Source organism: Corvus hawaiiensis, chromosome 30 (genome assembly GCF_020740725.1).
Source record: "Corvus hawaiiensis isolate bCorHaw1 chromosome 30, bCorHaw1.pri.cur, whole genome shotgun sequence".
NCBI classification, from domain to species: Eukaryota; Metazoa; Chordata; class Aves; order Passeriformes; family Corvidae; genus Corvus; species Corvus hawaiiensis.
In genome coordinates, this window is record NC_063242.1 from 6,570,268 (window position 1) to 6,594,279 (window position 24,012).

The 24,012-nt window shown below is 42.6% G+C and overlaps 1 protein-coding gene across 3 annotated transcripts in view; it reads left to right on the plus strand.

Moving 5' to 3' along the window:
• Positions 1–23,615, plus strand: part of ZNF516 (zinc finger protein 516) — a 100,243-nt gene extending 76,628 nt beyond the window's left edge. For all 3 annotated transcript variants that reach the window (XM_048289461.1, XM_048289463.1, XM_048289462.1), the window contains exons 3-6: positions 9,453–10,922; positions 15,815–15,919; positions 16,827–16,894; positions 23,471–23,615. In XM_048289461.1, the coding sequence (XP_048145418.1) occupies positions 9,453–10,922; positions 15,815–15,919; positions 16,827–16,894; positions 23,471–23,530 (1,703 nt within the window). In that variant the 3' untranslated portion in view covers positions 23,531–23,615. The remainder of the gene's footprint in view (positions 1–9,452; positions 10,923–15,814; positions 15,920–16,826; positions 16,895–23,470) is intronic.
• The last annotated feature ends 397 nt before the right edge of the window (positions 23,616–24,012 follow it).

Genomic DNA, 24,012 nt, shown 5'->3' on the forward strand with positions numbered 1-24,012 from the left:
TGTAGCTAGAGCAGCCCTCTGTGAGATGGGAAGACATCAGGATGCTCTTGAAGAGGGCAAAGAGGGGCTGTGGGCCATGACCGGGAAGTCCAATCCCAAGTCCCAGAAGGCGCTGTGCTGGGGATGCGAGCAGGATGTGGCATCAAGATGGGGATCAGATGCATTAGGTGCAGCCTTGCTTTGTAGAACTGGTCAGACCAGTGTCACCTGCCCTCAGCTCTAGGATAAAAGACAATAAACTTTGTTCACAAATGGTGAAAGTCCCAGTGAAGTCTTCACTACTACCCTTGGGTCGATACAATATGGATGAAGGGTGAAAAAGGCACTTGGAAATGCTGTGATAACAGGAGCTACAGCTTCACCTGCAGATAAGTACCTGTTATTTTGTGGGGCTTTTTGCCTGCTGCTGGGCAGAGAATAGGCTCATGGACCTCTCTTGAGAAATACACAGGTGAAAGGACTGGTAAGTCATGACTAGCTCTGCCATTGCCCAGAATTCCTATGTGCCATGTATAGAATGACTTGCCAAAAAAATGCCACCGAGGAGGTACAGAGAAGTGTGATGAACACTGTAAATGTTGTGTCTGTGGCATGCTGCCAGCAGCAGCCATTTTACCCACATTTGCACTTTCACTTCATTACGTGCCCTGCTGTGGATGCTTGTGGGGTTCCTTCCATAACCCCCAAGTCTGTGTTGACTCTGGTACCTGGGAGACAGATCCCAAAGCACCTGCCCTAGAAGAGGGTTTGTGTTCGGGGTTCAGTACAAAGCTTTTTGCACCTGAGGCACACTGGTGCGAAGCTGAGGGTGATGAAAAGATACTGTGCAAGAGGATATTGGAATAATTTGTGCATGGAGATGCTGTTTCAACCAGTTGACTTCTGGGAGGCTGGTAGCATCAGTACCCTAGATAAGAACAAAGCCAAATATTCTTCAAGAAAACATTGTAGGCAAAGTAGCCGGAGAGAAGTTCACTGTGAACTTTCAGGCTTGTTTTTCCAGTACCTAACAACGTGCACTTCACTCTGAGAGATTTTGGACCTGATACCCTTTACAACCTAGTTCCTTAGTTACTTTTTTGGTGCCTATTCTCTTGATTATGCTTGAAATTCCAATAACCTTGCTGGCATTTGCATCTGTAGCTGTGCGGATGGTTTCAGACCTCCCTTTTCTTTTGCAAAAAAAGAAGTGATCTTGAAGTGTGACATAACTCTAAAGCATTTCTGCTGTGCAGAGGAATTTGTAATTTTACTGAGCTAGGGAATACCACAAAAGGGGTCTTTTGTGTGCTGTACTGTTACTGTTGTCAGACTCAGATTTCACTCATCTTAAAAGGTTACGTATCAAATGTAATCAACTAAAATTTTGTGCTTTTTTCCACTCACTTTGGTGACATTTGAGATTCTTTCTGAAATGCAAAACTGATGCAGTATCTCTGATGATAACAACACTAATAATCTAAAATAATTCAGAAATCTCAACATGTGTAGTCCAGAAGTGAACAAACTTTATTAAGTCTGATGGTCACATATTCATGTTTTTTGCTGTCTGGATTGTAAGAGCTCTGTGGATTTTGTTTTCACAAGCAGCAGGTGTCATACTGGACAAATCAGTCAAATGGAGACCAGGAAGCATTAGAAGTGATGGGCTCGGCTGGCCTGTCCTGCTTTTGTCCCCTGCAGTGTCCCCCAGTTCTGCAGGGGGAAGGATATGAACAATGCAGTGGGGCCCTTCAGCTGTTTGCAGTCTCTGGCCTCGGCAGGATGATGCATTTGACAGCGAGGGTAAAAAGTAACTTGCAGGTAAAATTAGAAATTGTGGAGGGTTAAGTTAGTGAAATGAAGGAAACAGGACTTTGAGATAAATCAGTTCATTGCTGTTCCAGGAATAAAGGGAAGCCTAGGGAAAAAAAAAAAAAAAAGGAGGAAAACCAGCTGAAAAATAGCATAGTCATAAAAATAATTGAATTAAAGACACCGACCATTAGTCATATAATCGTTGTGGCAACAGCAGTAGTACTGTTTGGGAAGTAAATGGTGTAAAAAACGTTAAATCTTGTTACTCTAGGGTGCCTGTTGTGCTTTAGGAATATTATTCTCCAATTTGGTATTACCACTAACATCATGCTGCCACTGGTCACTTCCTCCTCCACCTCCTGTTGGAAGCACAAAAAGCAAAAATCACAGATTGAGATGAGCAATTTACTGGAAACAGAAATGAGATAAAAAAACAGTAACAGCAACAATATTAATAATAAGAGGTATAAGAAAAACAATTTACACTCAAAAAAACCCCCAACAACAAACAAATACAGGACTTTTCTGGTCTGCAGGTTTCTCCCTTCTCCCAGGCAGTGAGAGAGTGTCCCTTTCCCCCGCCCAGCAATTACCTGAGGTGGTATCAAATGACATTAGGGTCCTGGCCATGCCCCCTCCCAGCTCTTGGAAAAATTAGCCCTGTCCTGGCCAAAACCAGGACAGTGCCTAAAAAAAGTTAAATTTTTTTCATGAGATAATTGTTTTTCACCTCTAGGCCCACTCCCCTCCCAAAAAACCCCCCCGAAACAAAACAGCAGTTCTTATGTCTCTACTTGTGAGATCATGGGTTTTCATAGTCATCATCCTTCCCCAAGAAATATTTGGTAGAAAGTAAAGGGTTCCCATGAGGATCCTTTGCTTGAAATTATTTGCTAGGAGTTTGAAAAGTCAGTGGGTAATCATTTTAGGAACTATGAAAATTTAGATGTAGAAAAAGAGAATGGGGAGACAATGAATGCAAACTGTACCAAAGGGCTGCTACTTCTGGTTGGTAAACCCATGGCCTGGGTCTATTGGCTAAGGATGGAAGAAGTATAGTGTTGCTAGAAATGTATAGGTGATTGCGTGGAAGTGCAAAACTAACTCCCTGTCAACTAGCCACAACAAAATAAGAGAAAAAAATGCTCAAAAGTAATAAGAAAAAGCAGTGTAATACAAACCAGAAGCATCTTGCTCATGACCAGGTGAAGGCAGGACTTCTTGGGGCACCTGGGACTTGCTTTCCATGTGCTCCTGGGTTGTGGTGTGGGACAGCATGACTCCCCTCATGTAGCTGAAGGGAAACCTCTGTGGATCAGGGTGTGCTGTCTGACTGATAAACCATCTGTATCAGCCAGCATCAAGAGCTGTGCTGTGTTTCTGCCCTGTTAAAACCTCAAACCTCAGCCAAAACCACTCACCGTCAATTCTAAAATTAGTTGGAGAGAAAGCAGGGATATTAGTTGATTGTGTGTTTTCTACCCTTCAGTATCACCCTCTTACCTGCTAACCTACCCCGTCCTGTGGTGCTGAGTGCTTCAGTCTAGTCCTTGATCTTTTTCTCTGAATTACTGGAGAGCTGGTGTAGGAGCCCCTCAAAACATCTAACAACGTGTAAAGCAAGAGGAGCTTTGCAGACGAGAAGCTGTATCTCTTATCAAAACAGCGTAACTTTCACTTAGCAGTGTCTCATTGTGGCACGTGGCCTTGTGGTGTAAGAAAACCTAAGAGGGTTTGTAGGAGTTGTCTCTCACCTCATGCCCATGTTGCCACCACGCTGGGTATCCTCTGAGTGGCACTGATGCCTGAAGTGGCCACCTAAAAACAGAGACTAGACAAGAGTAAGGGAATAAAGGTAGGTATTTATTTGAAAGGCCTTCAAAGGTACAGTCTGGGGAGCCAGAGGCTACTGCCAAGATGGACTCCAAGGTGGACAACAGGTCACAAGTTCTTCACACTTTTATAAGTTTATTTCATTTGCATATCAGGGTTAATTCTCCATTTAAAGCTTCAGTTAATGATGTAATTTCCCCAAGCTTGCCCCCCCTTTAGAGGCTTTTGGTTTATACTTTTGGGCCTAGGACGGTCTGAGTGTCCTTGGAGAGCAGGCCTAGCACGAGAGAGCAGAAGTTATCAGGCTACAAGAAACTTCAGAGTTACACAGTAGGCAGCACAGGGTTTGAAAAATATGAAGGTTAAAACCTAAGGCATCAGCACAACTGGATCAGAAAGCAGGGGAGGTGATGGACAGCGTGTGGAGTATAAAAACTTGACCCACAGGCAGCTGGAACAGAGGGCATGGCTCGGGTAAGACAAATCCTCCTCTGAAAAACAGATACTAGGTCTCTTTGAACAGCCTGAGCTACACTCAGAGGATAAACCTGCTTCGAAGGAGTGTCATAGGCTCACTGTTGAATGCTCTAAAAGTCCTTTCTTAAGCTAATTGTGTCTGGAATTAATATGAAAGGAAGGCTAGTTTTTGGCATGTGTCTGTAAAGCGGTTACAATTTGTAGATACTGGCTAATGCAGGGTTTTGCTTTGCTGTGCTGATAAAGCGAAGGGGAGGAGTAAGTCATGCTTTCTGCCTCCCCATGAAAAAGGTGGATTTTTATGTGTTGATAGTCCATGTTTTTGTCCATACAGGTTTTACAGTCCAAGTGGTGTTTCGCCTCTTCCCTTGACATTTATTCCTCAAGCTACAAATACGTATTATCTTTTTTTTTCTTACTGTTAATCATGAGTTTTTCTGTGTGCAAGTGTATCTGATTGTTGTTGATAGACTCCAGTGCTCTGGATGACATAATTCTTCTGGAGCTTGAACTCCTGGGAAGGCTGCAGACATTGGCCTGTCACCCTTCTGTCTCCCCTCAGCCATGTGGGGGAACTGTTTGTCTTTATTTTCTGGTGGGTTACTTTTCTGTGTCAGTTCTCTGAACTCCTTCTGATTTACCTGTATTTGCAGATCTGCACAGATATTCTAGGGGCATGGACTGTTTTTGTTGAACCTTACTTTCACAGAATAAAAGACGTGATTTTCTGCTGCAAAACTGCTTTTTGCTTTTTTTCCCCTGCCGGGTCCCATTGTATTATGCTTACTGTGGGCTTTTACATATTGCCCATTATTATGGTGTGTATATATATTTATATAGATAAATTTTTTTATATATGTTTTTCATATATTTTGTATATTCAAACCCCCCTGTGACCAGCATGGCCATTGTGTCTTCTTCAGAGGGGTAGGGTTTTTTTTGTTTTTATAATGTGTACTTTTATTTCTGAAAGCTGAGCTGAAGAACTTCTATCTAGTACACTCATATTTAACTTGCTGTCTATTGTAACATCTGTTATTTTCAACATTACTTCTTCCCAGATTCTGCCTTCCCACTGCATGGATTTTTTTGGATCATTTCCCTTCACTTGTCTTGGCCTGCTTTTCTTCCCCAGAATGAATCTCATTTGATTATTTTCAGACTGCATTTCTATTCTCTCTGAGTTCCTGTGCATTATTTCCTCATCCCCATTATTTTTGCAGCTCCTCCAAATGTGATGTTTCCTGGAGATTTAAGTTAGCATGCTGCCTAGAATCTCTTCTGGAACATTAAAGAAAATACCAACTGAAATAGGACCTAATACAGGTCTTTGCAATATTGCACCTTCTTCCCATGTTATCCTTTGCTTTTATCATGATTTATTTGCAGTTGGTTTTCAAATCAAGCCACAGTATTCATCTCAAAGTGCAAATCACTATCAAATGTTTACTGAAAATCAAACACACCACATCTGCTCCTTTTCCTTAGACTCCTAGTGCTGTAACACTAGCCAGAAAAGGGGCCAATTTCTAGCCAGTTCTGCTCTTCTGAATAGAAATCACGGTTTCATTGTCCTCTGCCTTGTAGCCTGGTTTACTTTATAGGAAGCCTCATGAATTAAAACAGCTGTGTAGCCCATTCTGAAATTTGGTTTTGTGGAGACACAGTGCTGGGAAGAAAACAAGTGGAGTTTATGCATGTGAGGGGGAGAAAGGGGGATATATGTGTGTGGGTAGAAGGGGAGTTTCTTTTATCTATGTGTGTGAGTAACTGAGCAATGCCATTAGGTATATTTCTCAGGAACTGCTCAACATCCCTGAATGTTCCTTTGTTTCTAGACTGTGGTTTTCATATAGTTAAGTGTTTTGCACTCTCCTGCTTTGTTTTCCCTGTGGCCTGTGATGCTGTTGATATTTGAAGCTGCAGCCAAACTGAAGTCCTGAGGTGGCATCAGCAGCCACCTCGTAGCTGGGCACCTTGGAGAATTCCTCTGCTTTAGCTGTTGCCCAGGTGTCTGTGACACAGAAAAGCTGTAACACTTCAGGGTTGTGGTAAAAGGACCTTTCTCACTCTAAAGTGAAACAGATAAACAGCTGTTTGGGGTAAGAAACAAAGGAATTGAGAGAAAATAAATATAAAGAGATGATAGAGACTGTAGGATAAAAAGCAAGAATATGCTAAGCAAAGAACTCTTTCAATGAGAAGTATGATTTATAGTCCCTGGAGATCAAGCAGAAGGCATCTCATTCATAGCTTTTTGCTTTGACCTGGCCCTAATAAAATTCCAAAAGTTTCTGGTGACAGTAATGCCTGCACTGCACTGATTACAGTGATATTTTATAACAGTGATTTAAAAGGATTATTAGTACCCTTTTTAGCTGGGGCAAGTGGCTGGGAGCAGGCAGAAATAAATTTTATCTGTTTTTCTGAAAAGACTTTACCTATATTTTAGGTATGCTTACCATCTTCTCTTGCTCTTGCCTTCATCCTCTCTTCCACCTGGCTTTTGTTACCTGCTCATTACCCAGCCTGGACCACCTGCCATGATGGGAAGGATGGCACGTGGCAGTCTGGGTGTTTGAGGTCTGTAGTGTTGGATCCCTGGTGGAGAGCAGGATGGGGCTAGGGAAGAGCATAGGCTGTGCTTTGTACTGATGAAGAAGTCTGAGTTGGCCTGCAGGTGAAAATTGTTTCTGTCCAAATCTTGGGAAAGAGGTGTAGGGGGTTGGGGGTTTTTGGTTGGTTGTTCATTTGTTGTTGTTTTTTTCTGTTTGTTTTTAATTTTTTTTTAAGTACAGCTTGAGCAATTAGCACAAATACTGCTATTGAGCCTCCTGATCTAAGCTTTAAAATTATTCTTGGTATGTTCATTACTGTTCTTGTGAGGCATCAGAGGAATTTAATCTAGCAAGACATTACTAAGAGGTGTTAGAAGGTTGTGTTTTGTACTAGCCTTACTAATTTTCATCTAATGCACTGACAGTATTGCAGGCCTAGGTACACCTCAGGAATGCCTTCATTGTTTTCCTGCTCTGTGTTAGATTTTCCACCTGGAAAATCCCTTTTTCATAGACAGATGCACTAGGAAATAGGACAAAAAGGACTGCAGCCACCTCAAAGTTTGCAGTCCCAGGCTTTACTGGGGCACATGGGACTGTGTGCTCTCTCTGTTTTCTCCTCCTCCTCCCCTCCCCAAGTACAGACCTAAACTGAACAGTCCAGACCTAAAGACCAAGCCCAGATCTGACATGTGCCACCTCTCGCAGTCTGACCATGTCCTCTTTGCTGAAACAGCTTGGTACATTGATTTTGACCAAGCAAGAAAGTATTCAGGGATGTCTGTACTACACAGAGCAACCCGGGAGTCGCAGGTATCTGCTGATTCCCCCCTTCATCTCGGCCGCACAGGTGAACCAAGAGCCTCCCAGCTCTGCAGTGCCTGGAATGGGGCTGGCAGTGGTTTCCCGCCTCCCTCCTTTGCCCAGCACAGCCAGCAAATTGGTTCTCTCTTCACGGAGTACTGCTGCAACCAAAGGATTTGGTTTGCTTTGCTTTATTATTTACTACAATGATCAAAGCAGCCACTCCTTGTGATCATAAAAAGAAACCTTAAAATCTTATTTAAGAGCACAAATATTTTGGGCTTTGACAGATATGCTTTGAAAACAACACAGATGTGCAGTGTCAGATTTCACTGCTGCATGTGGTGTCTTTGTTTCAAACTGTAAATTTGGCTAGTAGTGCTGGGCATGTACTTTCCCAAAACCTTGTCCCTGCAATATGGGAAAAACAAGTTTCTGGGTTGTGAGGTTTTTTTTAGCCCCTGAATATACCCCCTTGGAGAGTTTGAAAGGAAAATGATCTTAGCAGAAGTGAGCATTCAGCCCTGCGAAGCTGCAAACCTATGGGTTATTTTTAACCTAATTACCTCGAATTAAACAAAAGCTTAAGAATGTTTTTGCCTGAATTGAAGGTGAGGCTAAGTAGACTCTATTTGCAGAGCAGCTCCAGCCAACAGCGTGGTTCTTCCATTGCGCCGTGCAGAATAACGCCCGTGGCAGTGCCCTGCGCTAATGAACAGTGCTCGATTTTCTGAAGGGTTGGCTTTTCTGAGCTGATGTGAGAGGATATGCAGCTCTAGAGCAGTTCACTCCTTCCCCCTTCTCACCCCTCCTACAGATGCGGTGATCACTTCGGACTGGTGATGTTTTAGATGGAGCACGGTCTTCTTACACTTGCCTGGCAGTGGCTCATTAACTGCGTGTTAATTGAAACTGAAAGTTTGTCAGATGATTCAATTCAGTTACATGCTAAATGGATTCAGTGCAGTAAGCATTACTGCTGCGATGAAAATCTCTGTGGAATTGATCTGTGAACTGATTTGAAAGGATTCATTGGCTTCATCAGTGGCTCTGAGAGGTCAGCATCAGGAGAGCAGGCAGAGGTAGCCATGCTCCCAGCAAAACAAATCCTACTCTCCTCTTTTGCCCTAAACAGCTCTAATTGCTGCCCACTATGTTCCCTTTCCAGGACATATGTTAGGTGGATAAATCTACTCTGGAGATCTGAGAAATGAAAATGAGGAAAATGAAAAGAGTGTTTTGAGCTCTGCAATCTAAATGGCTGAAATGTTGAATTCTTATCTTCCTATGGATTGAGCAGTCACAAAATTTTCCTAAAGTTTGATTGAAACATAAACACATGTTACAAAGAAAAACAAATTTAAAAAACAAAAGAAAAATATCTGCTTTTAACTAAAGGACAGAAAATTAAAAATTTGCATCCTCTACAACTCATCCTTTATACTTGGCCGCTGCAAAAGTCCCCCTTAAAGTGGGCAGTTTATTCTGTATGCTGTACCTGCTTATATGGTTGGTTTCCGTGTGGAGCCAATTTTTATTGCTGAGTTATAAACCCTTTGAAAATAGGGGCTTGTAATGGAAGAGCTGACAGACCTTTAACTAGGTCAGTTTTATCTGGCTCCATTATCTTTGCTTTTGTTAAAGCATTAAATGGTTGCAGATTTGTTTATTTTTCTCGCAGTCCCAGAATTTTAACATGGGTATGTTATTGAATTGTTTTTTCTTCAAAATGTCATGAACATGCAGTATTAGAGAGTTTATCCAGACTCCGCAGTCGTCTTTAAAAGTAAATTGAGCTGTTGTGTCTTATTTCAAGATTTTCTTGCTCATGCAGTACATTTGGTCTGTAGCACGTCATTACAATAGTAATACCAAAGTTTCCTTTTTCTCCTGCTATCTTACTCTAATCTTGAATTATGCTTTGTCTTTTGGGCTCCTTTCTGTGTAAAACGACAATGATATTTTTTTGTTTGTCCCATTCAGATGGAAAGCCATACCGCTGCAACTTCCCTGAAGAGGAAACCCCAATGATAACGTATCAGTTGGATGAACTCCCAAAGCTGGGAGGCCGCAACGCCAGAGAAAATGAGGCCAGGGAATCTAAACCAGAGATTCCTGCTCTGGTCTCAGCACTGGAGGGTGTCATCAAGGAACCCTTTTCAAAATACCAAGGTTCTGCAGACATAAAGATGCCAGTATTTCATCACAGCCAAGGGCTTCCTTGCTCCAGTCACATTGCTAGCTTTGCTTCGGGTGTGGGCCAGACATCTTCAGACATGGTCATGGACTTGAAAACATCACTTGAAGTGCAGGCTAGTCGTGCTAGAGAAAATTTGCTGGACTTGCACAGGGAGCATCCTCTGATAGAAAAAAGTGCTGAAGCTCTAGAGGTAGCTCCACTCGATTTGAGTGAAAAATCAACAAGGGATAATTCATGCAATAAATACATGAATACATCCTTGCAAGCTGCTTTAATTGTCTACCCGTGTCCTTTCTGCAGTCACAAGACCTACTACCCTGAAGTCCTGTGGATGCACAAAAGAATTTTGCACAAAATCAGCTGTAACTCGATGGTACCCCCTTGGGTTCAACAGAATGGATTCAAGAGTATTAAAAACAACCTGGTCTTTCTGGCAAGGAGTGGGCGCACTGGCCCCCCTCCAGTTCTTGGTGGTAAGGAGTGCCAGCCTTTGCCCATTGCCAGATTTACACGTACTCAAGTGCTAAGTGCATTGCCAGGTTCCAAACCCAGCTCTATTTCTGTCGGGATGACTGCAAAGTCTGTGAGTACGCATCCATCAAAGGACAGTCATGCCCTCGGCCAGTGTGGTTCACACGTGTCAGGTCTGGATGGGTACAGGCAGCCCAAGTTAAACCATTCCCAGGAGCAATACGGCATAGCAGCACAACAAAAAAGCAAATACGAAACGAATTCCAAACTTACGCAAATGGGAACCTATGGCAGAAGCGTAACACCTACTCAAACGGTCATATCCAGGCCTAGCACACAGCCCACCAACAGTAAGCAAGTGGAAAAGTATGTGGTTCCCCAAGGAAGTACTGGGTTTGCCTCTCCAGGTAAGCACTGTGCATCTGACTCCATGAAGGCCAAATACAACCCCCCGCTGCAGTACCATCCTCTTTGTAAGAGTGAGCAGTACCCTAAACATGAAGAGCCGTCGGTGCCTCAGAGGGAGCCTCACATGAAGGCTGGGAATGAGATCAGGACATTGGCAAACTGCACAGCGGTAGCACGAGTGAGTCCAGTGCTGCAGCCTCAGCCTAGCGCCGTGGGAGTTGCTCCAGCTTTACACTCCAGCAAACAGGATCTGGGATCAGATGGGCATGAGAAACATTTGGACATTTTAAATATCTTTAAAACATACATTCCAAAGGACCTTGCTTCACTGTACCAAACCTGTGGTGCCAACAGCCCTGTCCTAGATCACACAGGTACGATTTTCACAAGGCCTTCCATAGCTGAGGACATAGCTTGCTTGTTCATTCTTTGTTCGGAGTCATGACATGCTGTTTCCCCGTGTTTTCCTTCTCTTCCTTTAACGGTTAGGATTACAAGTTCACTGTTTTTATCATTGCTGGATAGGCTTGAATAGGTTTGTTTACTGCTCTCTTAACATTGCAGCATCCCCCCCTTGTGCACTTTGTGACATTTCTGTCGCAGGTTAAATGTATCTGGTTCCACCTGGAGTACTGCTGTTCCTTTGTCCTCTTGCTTCAAGCAGGCTAGAGTTACACAGATGTGCTGTCACAGGAAGATCCCCCGATATGCTGGTGCTGGCACACATCATCCTCTTTTTGCTTCAGGCGAAATAAACGTCCTCTGGGGCTTATCTGTGATGTTATTTTGGAGGTTTTGTTCAGTTTTGTCTGCAAACAAGTCTTCCAGCAACACAGAGGGATAATCACTTGTCACTGTCCTTTGTCTTTCTTGACAAAAGTCTTAAGATCTTCCTTGTCCATATCAAAGGCTGCTAGATATTTTTCAAATGAGTCTTTTGATCTGTTTGTATGCTTATAATTAAAAAGAGGTAGAGCTGAATATGTGCCTACTAATTCACATAAGCAGAAAAATCAGTTGTGCAAATAGCCAGTTTAAAAGTTCAGGGACTAAAAAAGCTCAACTGCCATGTAAATAAAAATACACCTACATATTTGCGTTTGAAACCATACTCTTCTGATGATCTGCCAGAATTAGTTTGTCTCAGTGGAAACTGAAAATCACACTGGTTGATTACACGTGAGAGGTGTGTGTGTCTGTAGGAGAGGCGAATTGGAGCCATAGTCTCACCTCTCACCATTTGTAAACCATGCTATTTTTTATACTCTTCTCTTTGTAGAAGTTGTGCAAATCAACTCCACATGAAAAGAGCACACATTCCAGGCTGGTGTTCCGGTGTCCTCACTTGACATAATGTGCTCTCTTTTGTCAAAAGCATGTGTGAAATGGAGCTTTTTGCAAGTGGTACAAAATCCAGGACACTTGGAAGCTGCTAGTTTTAAGGACAGCTGTGGTCTAGTGCCCAGAAGGTGTGTGCAAGTTGAGGCAAGGAAGGAGCCCAGAGCGTTAGGTCAAGTCTTGGTGGAAGGGCCTTTTAGAGAAGACAGGAAGGCAGAATCTGACATAGTCCATGGGTGAGTTGCACCTTTCAGCCACCCCATTGTCAGTTCTGCTCAGTCACTTCAAAGGTGGTGCTGTGTAGGGGCCTGTTATTTATTGAGCAGATCATTTCGCAGGTGCTTAGGGGCTAACCAACATCAGGCTCCTGGGTTTTGTTAAGGAAGCAGAGGAAGACTGCTTAGTTTCTAAAACTGCAGTTTCAGCGTTCCTTAGAGTTTTTTTTGTCCTGCCGGCTTTGCTTTCTCCATCCCAGTGGATTGTTGTCTAAAGTTTCTCCCTGCCCACTTCCTGCTCTAAGTACCAGTTCCACCATTGTTCCACCCCCAACTTGGAGTACCTTCATGTGGGTGCCCTCCTTGATGTTATTACATTGTGTCAGCCTGCTCAGAGAAATCTTACTGATGCAGTGAGCTCCCAGCCATGTTAGGAGGGGTAAGAGAGAAACAGTAAAAGCTAGGAAATAGAAGTTGACTTAGTGAAGGCAAGGACCAGAAAATTCATGATGACTTTTCGAACAAAGTAAAATAGGGGCAGGGTTTCTAAAGAGGTCTCTATTTACCTGCTTTTTAAAGAGGAATTTTATTGCCAAAATGTTTTTGCTGGGCAGTGATTTCTAGAGACACTTTAACTGGAAGTTATTTAGTGCCCATCTCTGCTTTGAAACCTCTTCTTTCATTCCAAGTGTTTTACAGCAATCAAGTTTTCAGAATTTGAAACCTCTTTTTTTTTTTAATGTAGCTTGTCTTCATTTTATATACAACTTCCAAGTTGTTGATGTTTCTCCAAACCAATTGGCGTGATGGCTGTTTTTCATAGCACTCAAATAAAAAGCTGCTTCAGGCAAAAGGAATGAGATCCTACCAACTGCAAACAGAGGAGGGTAATTGAACTTCGCCTGAAATAACATATTGCTCTACATAGGCTGGGTCCTCTGAGTCAGTATGCATCATTCAATTTAGCCTTAATACTGTAATGTGAATATGGCAATCATGACATAAAGGACAGCCCAAAATCCCGCTTAGGTACACTATTTGTCATGGTTTTTCCTTAGTTGAATATTCCCAATAGACTTTACTTGGGGCTTTTTGGTATATGATGTCATCTTGGATCACAATAGACTATTTTAGTGTGTGGTAGTACAGTGCTCAACTTCCTTTTGAGTGGCTACATTTACTTTTGGGATCCTTTCTTTTACATTCGTGTTTGTTCCAGTGTGTCCTTGGAAGAGAGTTGTTGTGTGTACTGTTGTGATACAGCTGCAAACATGAAGCTTGCTGTGCTTAGGCTAGGTTTGTTTCACACTGCCCAGTCTTCCCAAATGCTTGTAGAGAGAATCTTACTGTTATATTTAAGAGTGGTTATTTATTTTATTCATGCCATTTAGGTATTGGGTGGGTTATGGCAGCAGATGCACTCTTTCTTCAGGGTTGAGACCAGCTTTGAGCATGGATTTCACAGGAATTCCATTCACACAGTCCTGTTCGTTTACCTTAATTTTTGAACACCTGTAGTTATCCACCTTTGTTCACCTAGAGGATACCCTGAGTGATGACTCATAGGGTCATTGTCTTTCAGCAGCCACGCCCATGGCTCAAAGCTCTGAACTATCAAAAGCATTATGGTGCTACTTAGGAAATGCAACAATGGCAAATACACCTGGGAGCTATCCATTTTTTCCACCAGCTTTTTTGAATAACTCCCATAAAGTGAGTGGTAGGGAGGGGTTAGGTGGAAGTCTTAACCCACTCACCCTGCGTGTTTATACATTGGCTTACAACAGCATCCTCAACTGTCCCTCATGAGTGGGAGCAGTGCTTCCATGAAGGCTGTTGGATCAGGTTAGTGATGGCTTCTGAGATAAATGTATTCCCCTTCAGCAGAAGGAGACGTGGGTTATAGAGGGATTAAATGTCTCTCCAGAGGTGTCAGAACCATGACTGGAAGAACCCAGCTCTCCTGGGCTTCACAAAGCTGCTGTGCCAGTCCCTGCCTGTCCAGCAGTCACCATGGCACTCCTGCAAAGGCCACAGCTGGTTCCTCCACACGCTTCCCTCAGCTTTGTTTTCCAGCTTGCAGCTACAGTTCTGGCCAGTGAGGGGAAAAATACTCGTAACAGCTCAGAAATCCTGCTTCAATCTTGACTGCCTTACAAGGCAAACCCCTCCCATTATAGTTCAGTAAGGTTCTCATTGATGCTTAGGACACTTACGTGATGTTTTAAAATAGTTCTGTTAGTGGTTTTTTTTGTTGTTGATTATTTGTTTGTTTTTGTTTTGGTTTGGTTTTTTTTGCTTTTGTGTGTGTGTGTGTCAGTATATCTGATCTGGATTTTCCCCCAAATCATGATCTTGTATTTGACTGCCAGAAACTTAATTTTGTGAGCGAGAGTGTTCAGGTGTATTATGCAGACTGTGCTGCCATCTGCAGGAGGTGCTATTATAAAAGGAGAAAACAGTCTGTGAGTGGGGTGTTTGTTTGGAAGTTTTTTTGCAGCAAAACACTTCTTTGCAGTATATGGTGTGGTGGAAACCATCCTGGGATGCTTGGTGTCATACCAGCAGAGTAGATTGCAGCTGTCATCTTCTCCATTCATTTTCAGCTGCAGCATCCATATTTTGGATGAATCCTGTGGCATCCTGCAGTAAATTTTTCAGTTGTGTGGAGGTTTTTTTATTGCCACTTTTTTGTTCCAATTTTATTCTTTTTAAATGCTGTTAACTGGGGAGGGGGGATATGAAAGAAAAGCTGAAACTTCACTTCAGTTGACAACCCTCTCAGAATTTCTTTAAAAGACGAAGTATTCCAGTGGCAAATGGAAACATCGACTCTTTTCTTCTGAAGAGGGTGTTTTACCAAAATAGAAAAGATGATGTTCAAACATTTTTTTTAATAATAAAAAAGCCCAATAAAAGTCAAATGTGTCTTTTTTGATCAGCAGCAAAAAGACAAAGACCAGCCCTTTAAGTCAGATGCTGTAAACTGACCTTTGGAGAAAAAGGAGAGGTTTGAACGGTTTTCCACAAATGCTAATGGCCTAGAAAACATGTTTACCCAGGGCTGGGGAAGGCTGCTGTGCTGCTACCAGCTCAAAATGTCCGGAATGACACTTTCATTCACAGATGTCTTTCGTCTGTGCCTCAGAGGTCCGGGGTCAAAGCATCACCGGCAGGCAGGTAGGCAGGGGCGAAAGGTTTGATCAGTCTGCGATGGCTCTGCTCGCTCTGCATTTGTCTCTGAGGTATTGCCGCCTGGGGGGGACAGTCGGGCTCTGGTCCTACTCACTTCCTATTATCCATGTGACTTGTCTCCGCCACGCTGGAGTCACTTTGATTTGCCTGATGTACTGCTTGACAAAGCTGGGTGATGGCTGAGAAGTGGATCCAGCTGCTCTGAAAAGCGCACACCTGACATGCCAGTCCTGGTGCGGGCACATCATGGGGAGCATTTTTTAATTCAATGTAATTTATGCATTCTTGCAGTCCTGTGTGTGCCTAGCCTGTCAGCCAGTGCCTAGATGAAGGCTGACAGTTGTCATCCAGGGCCTGAAGGTAGCCTCACATAATGACACATTAGACATACTAATGATGTTTTCTTCTGGCATAATGTTTTCTTCTCAACTTTCCTCTCTCCTCTCTCCTCTCCCCCCCCCCCCCCCCCCCCCGTCCACCCCCTCCTCCCTCCTTCCCTCCCTCTCTCCTGACTACAGGGATGCTCAGGACACAAACACGCCAAGGAGACTGTGTCTGCAGAGAATGTGGAAAATGCTTTACCCAACCCAGCCACCTCAGGACTCATCAGAGGTCCCATGCAGGTACCTTTTCACACTCGCTCTTGCTTTCTCCCTTTCCCACTTGCCTGCCTTCAGATTCAGCTAACAAAATGCCAAGAATTCAATTTCACATACCATGTTAACCTAAGTAATTCCAGTACCTAAATCTAATAGACAGGTTTTTTATTTTTATGACTATTGCTCTTGTTCTCCATATATTCCTTACCTTATCCCTGCCCAAACTCCATAAAATTGCAATGCATTTAAGATAAGTCTATTTGCAAATGTTTTATTTTAATTAGAGAGTAGGGTACTCAGAAATGAATATGCTAATGAATTCTGTTGCCACCAGCACAAATTGAAATCAAAGTACCCCTTTCAGCACAACATAAGGCTTTGTTTTGCCTCGTCGTTGCTGTTGACAGGAACATTTTTGTGGGAAACAAGATTTTTCCTCAGACTGGTCAGCCCTAAAATGGTAAATCCCTATCAACCATTTTTAACCTGACACGGTCTGTGGTTGAGGCTGGAGGAGGCTGAAGCCACCGGTGTCATGAGACCTCCTGAGCATTGCATGAGACAGTGAGAGTAGCGGGTTCCTCCTCAAAAGTGTGAATGATGCATACATAAGCCAGGCTGATGCAAAATGACAGAAGCCAAATGGTAAGTAATGCAAGAAGAGGGTCCCTTTACACATACACTGATAATTAATGTTGTCAGTGATTGCTTTCTTCAGTGCTGAAGTCTGAATTAAAAAGGGCAGTGGCCCTAGGCTGCCATTAGCACACTCTCTTCCAGTAAGTGTTACGGTAAATTGGTATTTTCCGGCCACAGGCTAGTAGCTGGTGTCTTTTTTTGAACGTGGTTAATCTGTAATGGTCTCAAATAATGTACACACACTAACGAAGCTTGAATGTTCATCTGTTAACAAGCCCCCTTGTTCCCACAGTGGTATTTGAGTCTAATGGACTCCGAGGTACTGAAGTTCACACCACCTCCGCAGATGCCTCAAAACAAGTATGTTTTACAATTAATTGGGTGTTTGGTTTTTAATGTGGTAGCTGGGAAAAAAATTGCACAATGATACTCATCACTAGAGCACTGACTGTTTTATAGCATGTATAAATAATAATGGTATTGCTTAATTTTTAAAAAATCTTAAATTTTTTAAGCATTTTATCAGAATCTGATATATAGAGCATCAGTTAACTGTAAAACAGGTAGTTAGTGTTCAAATAAACATGTTACTGGCTTACTGGGGACTGGGTGGGATAGGTAACTCTGTAATGTGCCCTGACATGTAATAGTGAGATAGTACATAAAGAATTCCTGGAAATTTGCTTTTACAATTAACACATTTTCTGCTGCAATAAGACAATTAATGTTTAGTCTTCATTTTTCTGAAAAGTATTTGTACCCTGATATCCAGTATCTGGCCTTTGAAAAGTTCTTATCCACCAGTTTCCCTGGACTCTCTTAGTGTGCTTTCCTGTTTCTAGTATATCGTTTCCTGTCTTAACAAACACTTCTCAGAGCTCTGAATTATACATGACAAAGCCGTTACACAGAAAATCGTTAAACAGAATTTGTTTCATGTATCTTATGTCTTTGGAGAATAGTGTTATAGCCTGGACCTTCCTATTCCATTTGCAGCTTGGCAGGTGGGTTTCAGAGCACACCTTCTCCTGGGCGCTTCTCTGCCACTGTGAAACAGCCTTCAGCATCACTCACGTTTCCTTTCATCCTCACTTTTAGTTTAATTTTCACTATAGCAGCCCTTGTCCTCCTGTCTCTTACTAAACTATTGCAGATGTTTTAGCCGTGCTTAGAGAATGCATCTCTGTGCTACTCCCAACATTATGAAGTTTATGGGTTGGTTTCCACTTGCTCATTAAACATTCTCACTGGGCACCACCACATTGCCTAGTTCCTGTGCTGCACCCTTCATGAAGACTCTTGGCACCTTCTCTCTGTCCTTGCATCTTTCTGGCCCAAAGGCTGCATGGAGAACCCAGCCTCTGTCACAAGAGCATCTGGATTGACACCAAGCCATAGGAGTGGCCAACAATTCTCATAAAAGTTTCCAAGATGGCATAGCACTTCAGTTGTTGTAGCTGTGGGCAATGTTTACTTTGCTTTTGCGGGACAGTAGCTGAAAAGTTATGCTGTAGTGTCCCCCTTATGAGGCTTATCTGATAAAATTGTGCAAGGACACATCTCTCAGTAACAGAGTGAATGACAGAGACACACTGTGAGTGTGTCAGAGTGAAACACTGCAGCTCTGCCAACTCGCTCAGCTAGTCTTTGGTTCTCATCAGTTCAATAATGTAGATTTAGTAAACCTAAGCATCTTTTAAAACGCTCTTTCATCTTTTCATGCTCATGGTTTTCTCTCATGTGTAGTTGAGATCACATTCTGAAGGCATCTGGGCTTTCTTCTTCTAGAAGACAATGAAAGGTCAAAGTTAGAAATACATTTCCAAAAAATTCTGAAATGGCCATATATATCCAAAATGAAATGGGGTAGCTCAGACCACATCTGGACTCTTTTTGTAATTTGGGTTGTATTACTGCACAATAAATTGACTCATAATCTTGTGTTTGTAAACTATTGTCATGCCAGAATTTATTGGCTGACTTCTTCCATGGTGAAGGTAGCTTGCTTGTGCTATCTGCCAGTCTGCCTTCAAAGCATTTGATTAAATTACAGCATCTCAATACAGCAGAACACCGAGTAGGGGTTAGCTTCTTGAATGGCTTCATCTCATGCCAATCAGTATTTTCAGAGAAGATGCAGTGTGATCACTTCTGCAGGAGATAGTTCCCTTTCTTTTGTCCTGTTTGCTCCTCAGTACCAGCCTTTGTCTCAATTTGTCAGTGTCTGTGTCGGGTAGGATTATTCAGTTGTCTGCTGTTTTGCCAGCTCGCGTGGTGGGCAGGCATTGTGCTCCCCCAGAAGACTCCACCTGCACAGTCCCTGGGCGTTACAGAGGGAATACTCTCATTTCCACATGCAGCTGTAGGGGCCTTCAGAAGCACAGAAATGAGCTCTCACTGAGAACGGTGCCTGCAGCATTCTGTTAACATTACCATTTCCCACTTAAAACGTTGTCACTCCATGTCTTCATTTCATTTCTTAATTGGGGACAGATCTATTCGTGAGAGTTTATGGTGTAAAGTCAGTTCAAGTTACAGAAGTGCCACGCACATGCTCCGAGCAAGAAACAATAGTTACCATGTACGGTAGTTTGAGAAGGAAAGAGGGGTTTTTTTGATGTCAAGTGGAAATGATTCACTTTACATAATGTTTCCACCTCACAGGTAAAATATCTTCCCCTGAGTAGTCTGCCAAAGAGTAAAAATATTAACATTAGTATTTCATGGTTCCCCCATTCCCTTCTCTAGTGAGCCAGAAGATCATCTCTAAAGGTTTCCTTTATGAAACAGTGTTAGGTAGGGCTTTTCAAATCCCCCAGCATGGTAGCTTACAACAGTGCTACGTTGAATAGCAGTTTTATCACAGAATAATTCTAATTCTGCATGTTAAAAATAGGGTCTACAGCCAGGCTTTTTCAAAAACGAACCAGCTAAATCTATATTTAGGTGTCTAAATAAGAACCCTATTTTAGGGTAGTGAACCACCAACAGGAGGTGCAGGTGTTCAGCATCACTGAAAAGGAGGTCACCTATAGCACTGTATAAAAAAGATCAAACACACAGAGTTTTACTACTGTTAGCACTGGGCTAACAGTAGCTAACGTGTGTTTCATGCTTTGTTATCAGCACCAATGAAATATAAATAAAATGTAGGAAATAAGATACTAATTCATAACATTATTTATTGTGGTTTCTTATTTCTACCTGAATGCTTTAAAAAAAAACCAAACCAAAATGACATTTCTACATAAAATGAATTTCCCATGAACTTTGGAATATTTCCTACTCTTCTTTATCTAAAGGACAAAAAATGCTCATTACATACCCCAAGTCAATACAATCTGTGCTAAGTCATGTGGATTCTCTTGAAAAGCTGCCATATTAAACATATTGAATATTCTGAATATTTTTATAAATGCTAAATCTCCCAGTATATACATAATAAAGCTTGCTTATCCACAATGAATATGTATCTTAATTTGGCGTAGTCTAAGCGACATCCAGAGACATGATTTAGTAGGCATGAATTTGGGGAGCGCGCTTCAATTGCATATACATGGCAAGACAAAAGCTGGCTCCCCTTCAGAAGGGGCCCTGCAACCATGTGTGTCTCAAAGCAAGGCTCTCCTAAAGCGTGGGGTCATTTCAGAGACACTGCCTGATGCTGCAGCACTGCAGCCAGAAGCCCAATTCCCAGTGGTACAGGAGTCAGTCTGGAGCCTGCTTTTTCACAGTGGTGACAGCAGCGGTAGCAGTTTCTAAGGCATACGCCGTGCATTTGACTTCTCCTTCTGCGTTTTTAAAGCCGTATAAAAACTTGGCCCACTTTAGGAATATAGTTTATGCTCTATCAGTGTCAATCAATATGCTCTAAAAATTTTAAGGGACAAGAAATTGGGTGTTCAGAAGGCATGATTTACTGGTTGGCAGTGAGGGAGAGCTCTCTCTAGTTGAGTGTATATATATATATATGAACTATATTTGCAGCACTAGAGTCAGAGACACCCAAGTTCTCCATCTTCTGTGTGAGCGAAACAAGGAAAACCCCCAAAACTCCAACCTTTGTCCTCTCCAGAAAACCACCCTTTTATTCACTGAAAATTAATTAGAAGCTGCAGCCCAGGGAAAAAAACCCAGCTGTTGGTATCCTGAATTCTCTGGCTGAAGCTTCCCCCATGCCAGAAAGCACTGATTGTCCTTCTTTCTAGACAGCACAGTTCTTGGGCCTCATTCACTGAAGAGAGGGGTGTGCAGTAGGTCCTGTACCTACTGTGTGACAAGGGTAAAGTACCTTCATTAAGGGGTCCCTAAACCTTCATTTTCTCCACTCTAAGAATTTTAAAATATTTCTTGCAGCATTCAATATTTGAAATAGCATCAATTTGAATAGCAAGAACTTAGGGGATAGATGGGCTGGAGAGAACCATCAAGAAAACACTATATATATATATATATATATATATATGTATATATGTATATGTATATATGTGTGTGTTGTAAAGGAGCTTGGGGGAAAAGCTGGGGACATCTGTTACCTGTAATGTTTTTATAGTCCAGCAACACTATAGCTCTGCATGTCCTAAAGCGACTTTACAGAGAAGGGGAGGAGGCAAAAAGCCTAACCCAGATTAAAAAGTTATTTAAACTATTGGTTTCTGAGTTTGCCTGGTTTGGGTTTTCTTGCACTCAAAATTCTAGTACTGTCTGTTAGAAGTCCTATTTATGACATTTGTTCATATGAAATGTCTTGCCCCAGTTCTTTGCAGAGTTTCTTCCAAAGATCATGATTAATAGTTCAGTCCTCATTATTGCAAATGTTATTTTTAAATAGTTATTCTGAGAACAAGAATTCCATTAATCAAAATAATAGATAATGAACAAATAAATGGCAACCTAATTTGTCTCGTTCATACATATGGAGATTATAGTGCAAACAATCAAGGAACCATGGAGGCTGCTGTACTGGCATCTGAGTAATATGCATGTACTGTATGTCTGTTACTTTATGAGCATTAGAGACAGGATTAGGAGCTGTAGTTCTTGTCCCAACACTTGTCCCTTGCCAGCAAACTGCAGTGGTATTTGTGCTTCTTGCAATTTACTTCAATGTCATGCAATAATCTGTCTCCAGCATATTAACATGCACACAAACCGGGTTTTTCCTGTTAACTGGGGAAAAGCCCTGGAAGTTGCTATGAGAGCAGCTTTTGGCATGGAAGCTGTAGGTTTCACGTAAAGATCTGCCACTTCATTGAAAGTGAAGAAAGCCTACTTTTTAAAAGGGAAAACATTTTTATTTCAGGAAGAATTCAATCCAACTCTGTATCAGCTGGTTCAAAATCTGACCGTACCTTGGGACAGTGTGAGTACAGGGGGCTGAGCCACTGAGTGGGTTTTGGCACACGTGAAGCTCAGGTGCTGTTCCCTGGTGAAACAGGGAGCACAGCTGTGCCTGAAAGGGGCTCAGCCACCCATCACCTCCATCCCCTGTGCGCTATCCCTGCAGGTGGGGAGGATGGATTGTCCTTTTCCTGGATCCCTTGTTTTGTGTGATCCGTGACATGCAGGGCATGCCTTCACCACTTTGCAGGCTATCCATTGCAAAAGAGCGCCCCTAATGACACCCCTTTTTCAGTTCCTGCCCAGGGAAAGTGGGACAAGGTGCCTCCCCTCCCCTCCCCTCCCCTCCCCTCCCCTCCCCTCTCCTCCCCTCCCGCCCTCCTCGCCAGCCCCGCGAAGCTCTGCTGTGCTCCCCCGTGTACACGGAGCCGGTTCGATCCGAGGCGTTCCAATGATGAACGCCTCCTCCTGGAATTGTGGCTGTGTCTCTCAGGCATGATGCAGCCGCGCAAAAATGTAAAGCATCTTTCTTAGTTTACTGCAGGAAATTCAGCATCCAACTAAGGAAGTTTTATCACATCTCTCATTCAGTTACTGTTTCCTACATTTCAAATATACTGCGGTCTGTACAGCAGCTTTTTTTTTCTTTAATTTTGTTGCAAATCTTTCCGCCTTAAAACCAAACTTTGACTGGTAAATGTCATGAATCTCAGGCCAGGTTTAATTAGGAATTTTCTAAATCTATTAACAAAAGAGATGCACTTAATACGTTATGTCAACCAGAGCTGGGCTTTCTTTAGCTATTTCGAGGGCTGCCATAGGCACAGCTTGAAACTTGCTTGGATTTTACATGGGTGCCGTATTTTATGTTGCATTAATTTAAAATGGTCTGTTTCACTTCATCAAGACTTTAGCTTAAGGATAATGCATTTATGTAAGATTAATCTTGCCATGTTGTTTTAGGATCAGGATTGTAAACTGCATTGTTCCGACAGTGATGTTCTAAATGTCATTTTAAAGCTTTTCTTGGGAGCTGCAGGCTCCCACTTATTCATGATGTTATCTTTAATTTCACTTGATTTTAGAATATCCCTGCTATTTTTTTTCAATGTGGTAATTATTCATGAAAATTGGCTAAGAAAATAAAAGGAAAATTACAAGGGGGGAAGAAAGTTGCCTTAGCATTTGACAGACCTGCACAAGAATTCAGTTTTTTTTCATTTAGCTGCCTCTGTGACATCAAACTTCAGCCTTTTTAAAGCACTGATCTAGTTATGAATCCCTTTTGGCTAGCACAAAATTCCACTTTTTGGAGGCCTCTTCTTTCCCTCCTTGTTCTCAGCCTTCTCTGAACTGCTCCGCCAGATCCTGTTACTTCTTGTTCTAGTCCATCAGGGACTTTATATATGGGCCTGACGCGCTTTGCTCTTGGGGGAGATGCTTAAAAAAAACCCCCCAAAGTGTTCTCACGTGGTGGGTCAAGATGAACGTACGTGATGCTAATAAAGGGTAACGAATGCCGGCACAACTTGCTGGAGGGTCGTGCCTGGGAGCAGGGGCGAGAATGAGCTTTTCCCCGTGTTGTCCTTCTTGCAGGGGAGAGAGCACGGCGGCGCGGAGGTCACCCACACGCTGCATCTCCGGAAGGGAACCTAGATCCCGGGCGGAGGAGCCCCGGCAGCCCCCCGCGCTCCAGAGCATCCCCCTGCCAGCCATGGCCGCACCCGGAGCTGCTGCGCGAGGCTGGGAGCAGCGCTCTGCCAGGAGGGGGGTGCCTCCTCTGTGCTGTTAATCATCTTAAAATAAATGAAGATGCTACACAAGATATATATAAATTGACGTACTAATCAGTCCCATGGTTCCTTATTTCCTTTATAATAAACAGTGGAGTTGGCAAGCACTGTGGCGGCACAAGGCATCTGTATTAATCAAGAGAAGTTTGAGACACTGGAAAAATTAAACTTTATGTGATTTGGACAGCATGAAGAAGTTAAGCACTGTAACAAAAACCTCCCTGATGCTCACAATGACTATTTGATACATTTGAAAAACAGCAGTGGATTTGAGGGCTGGAGAAGTATTAATTAATGAAACTGCCACTGCCTGTCATGCTGAAAAGCAAATTAAAAAAAAAACAA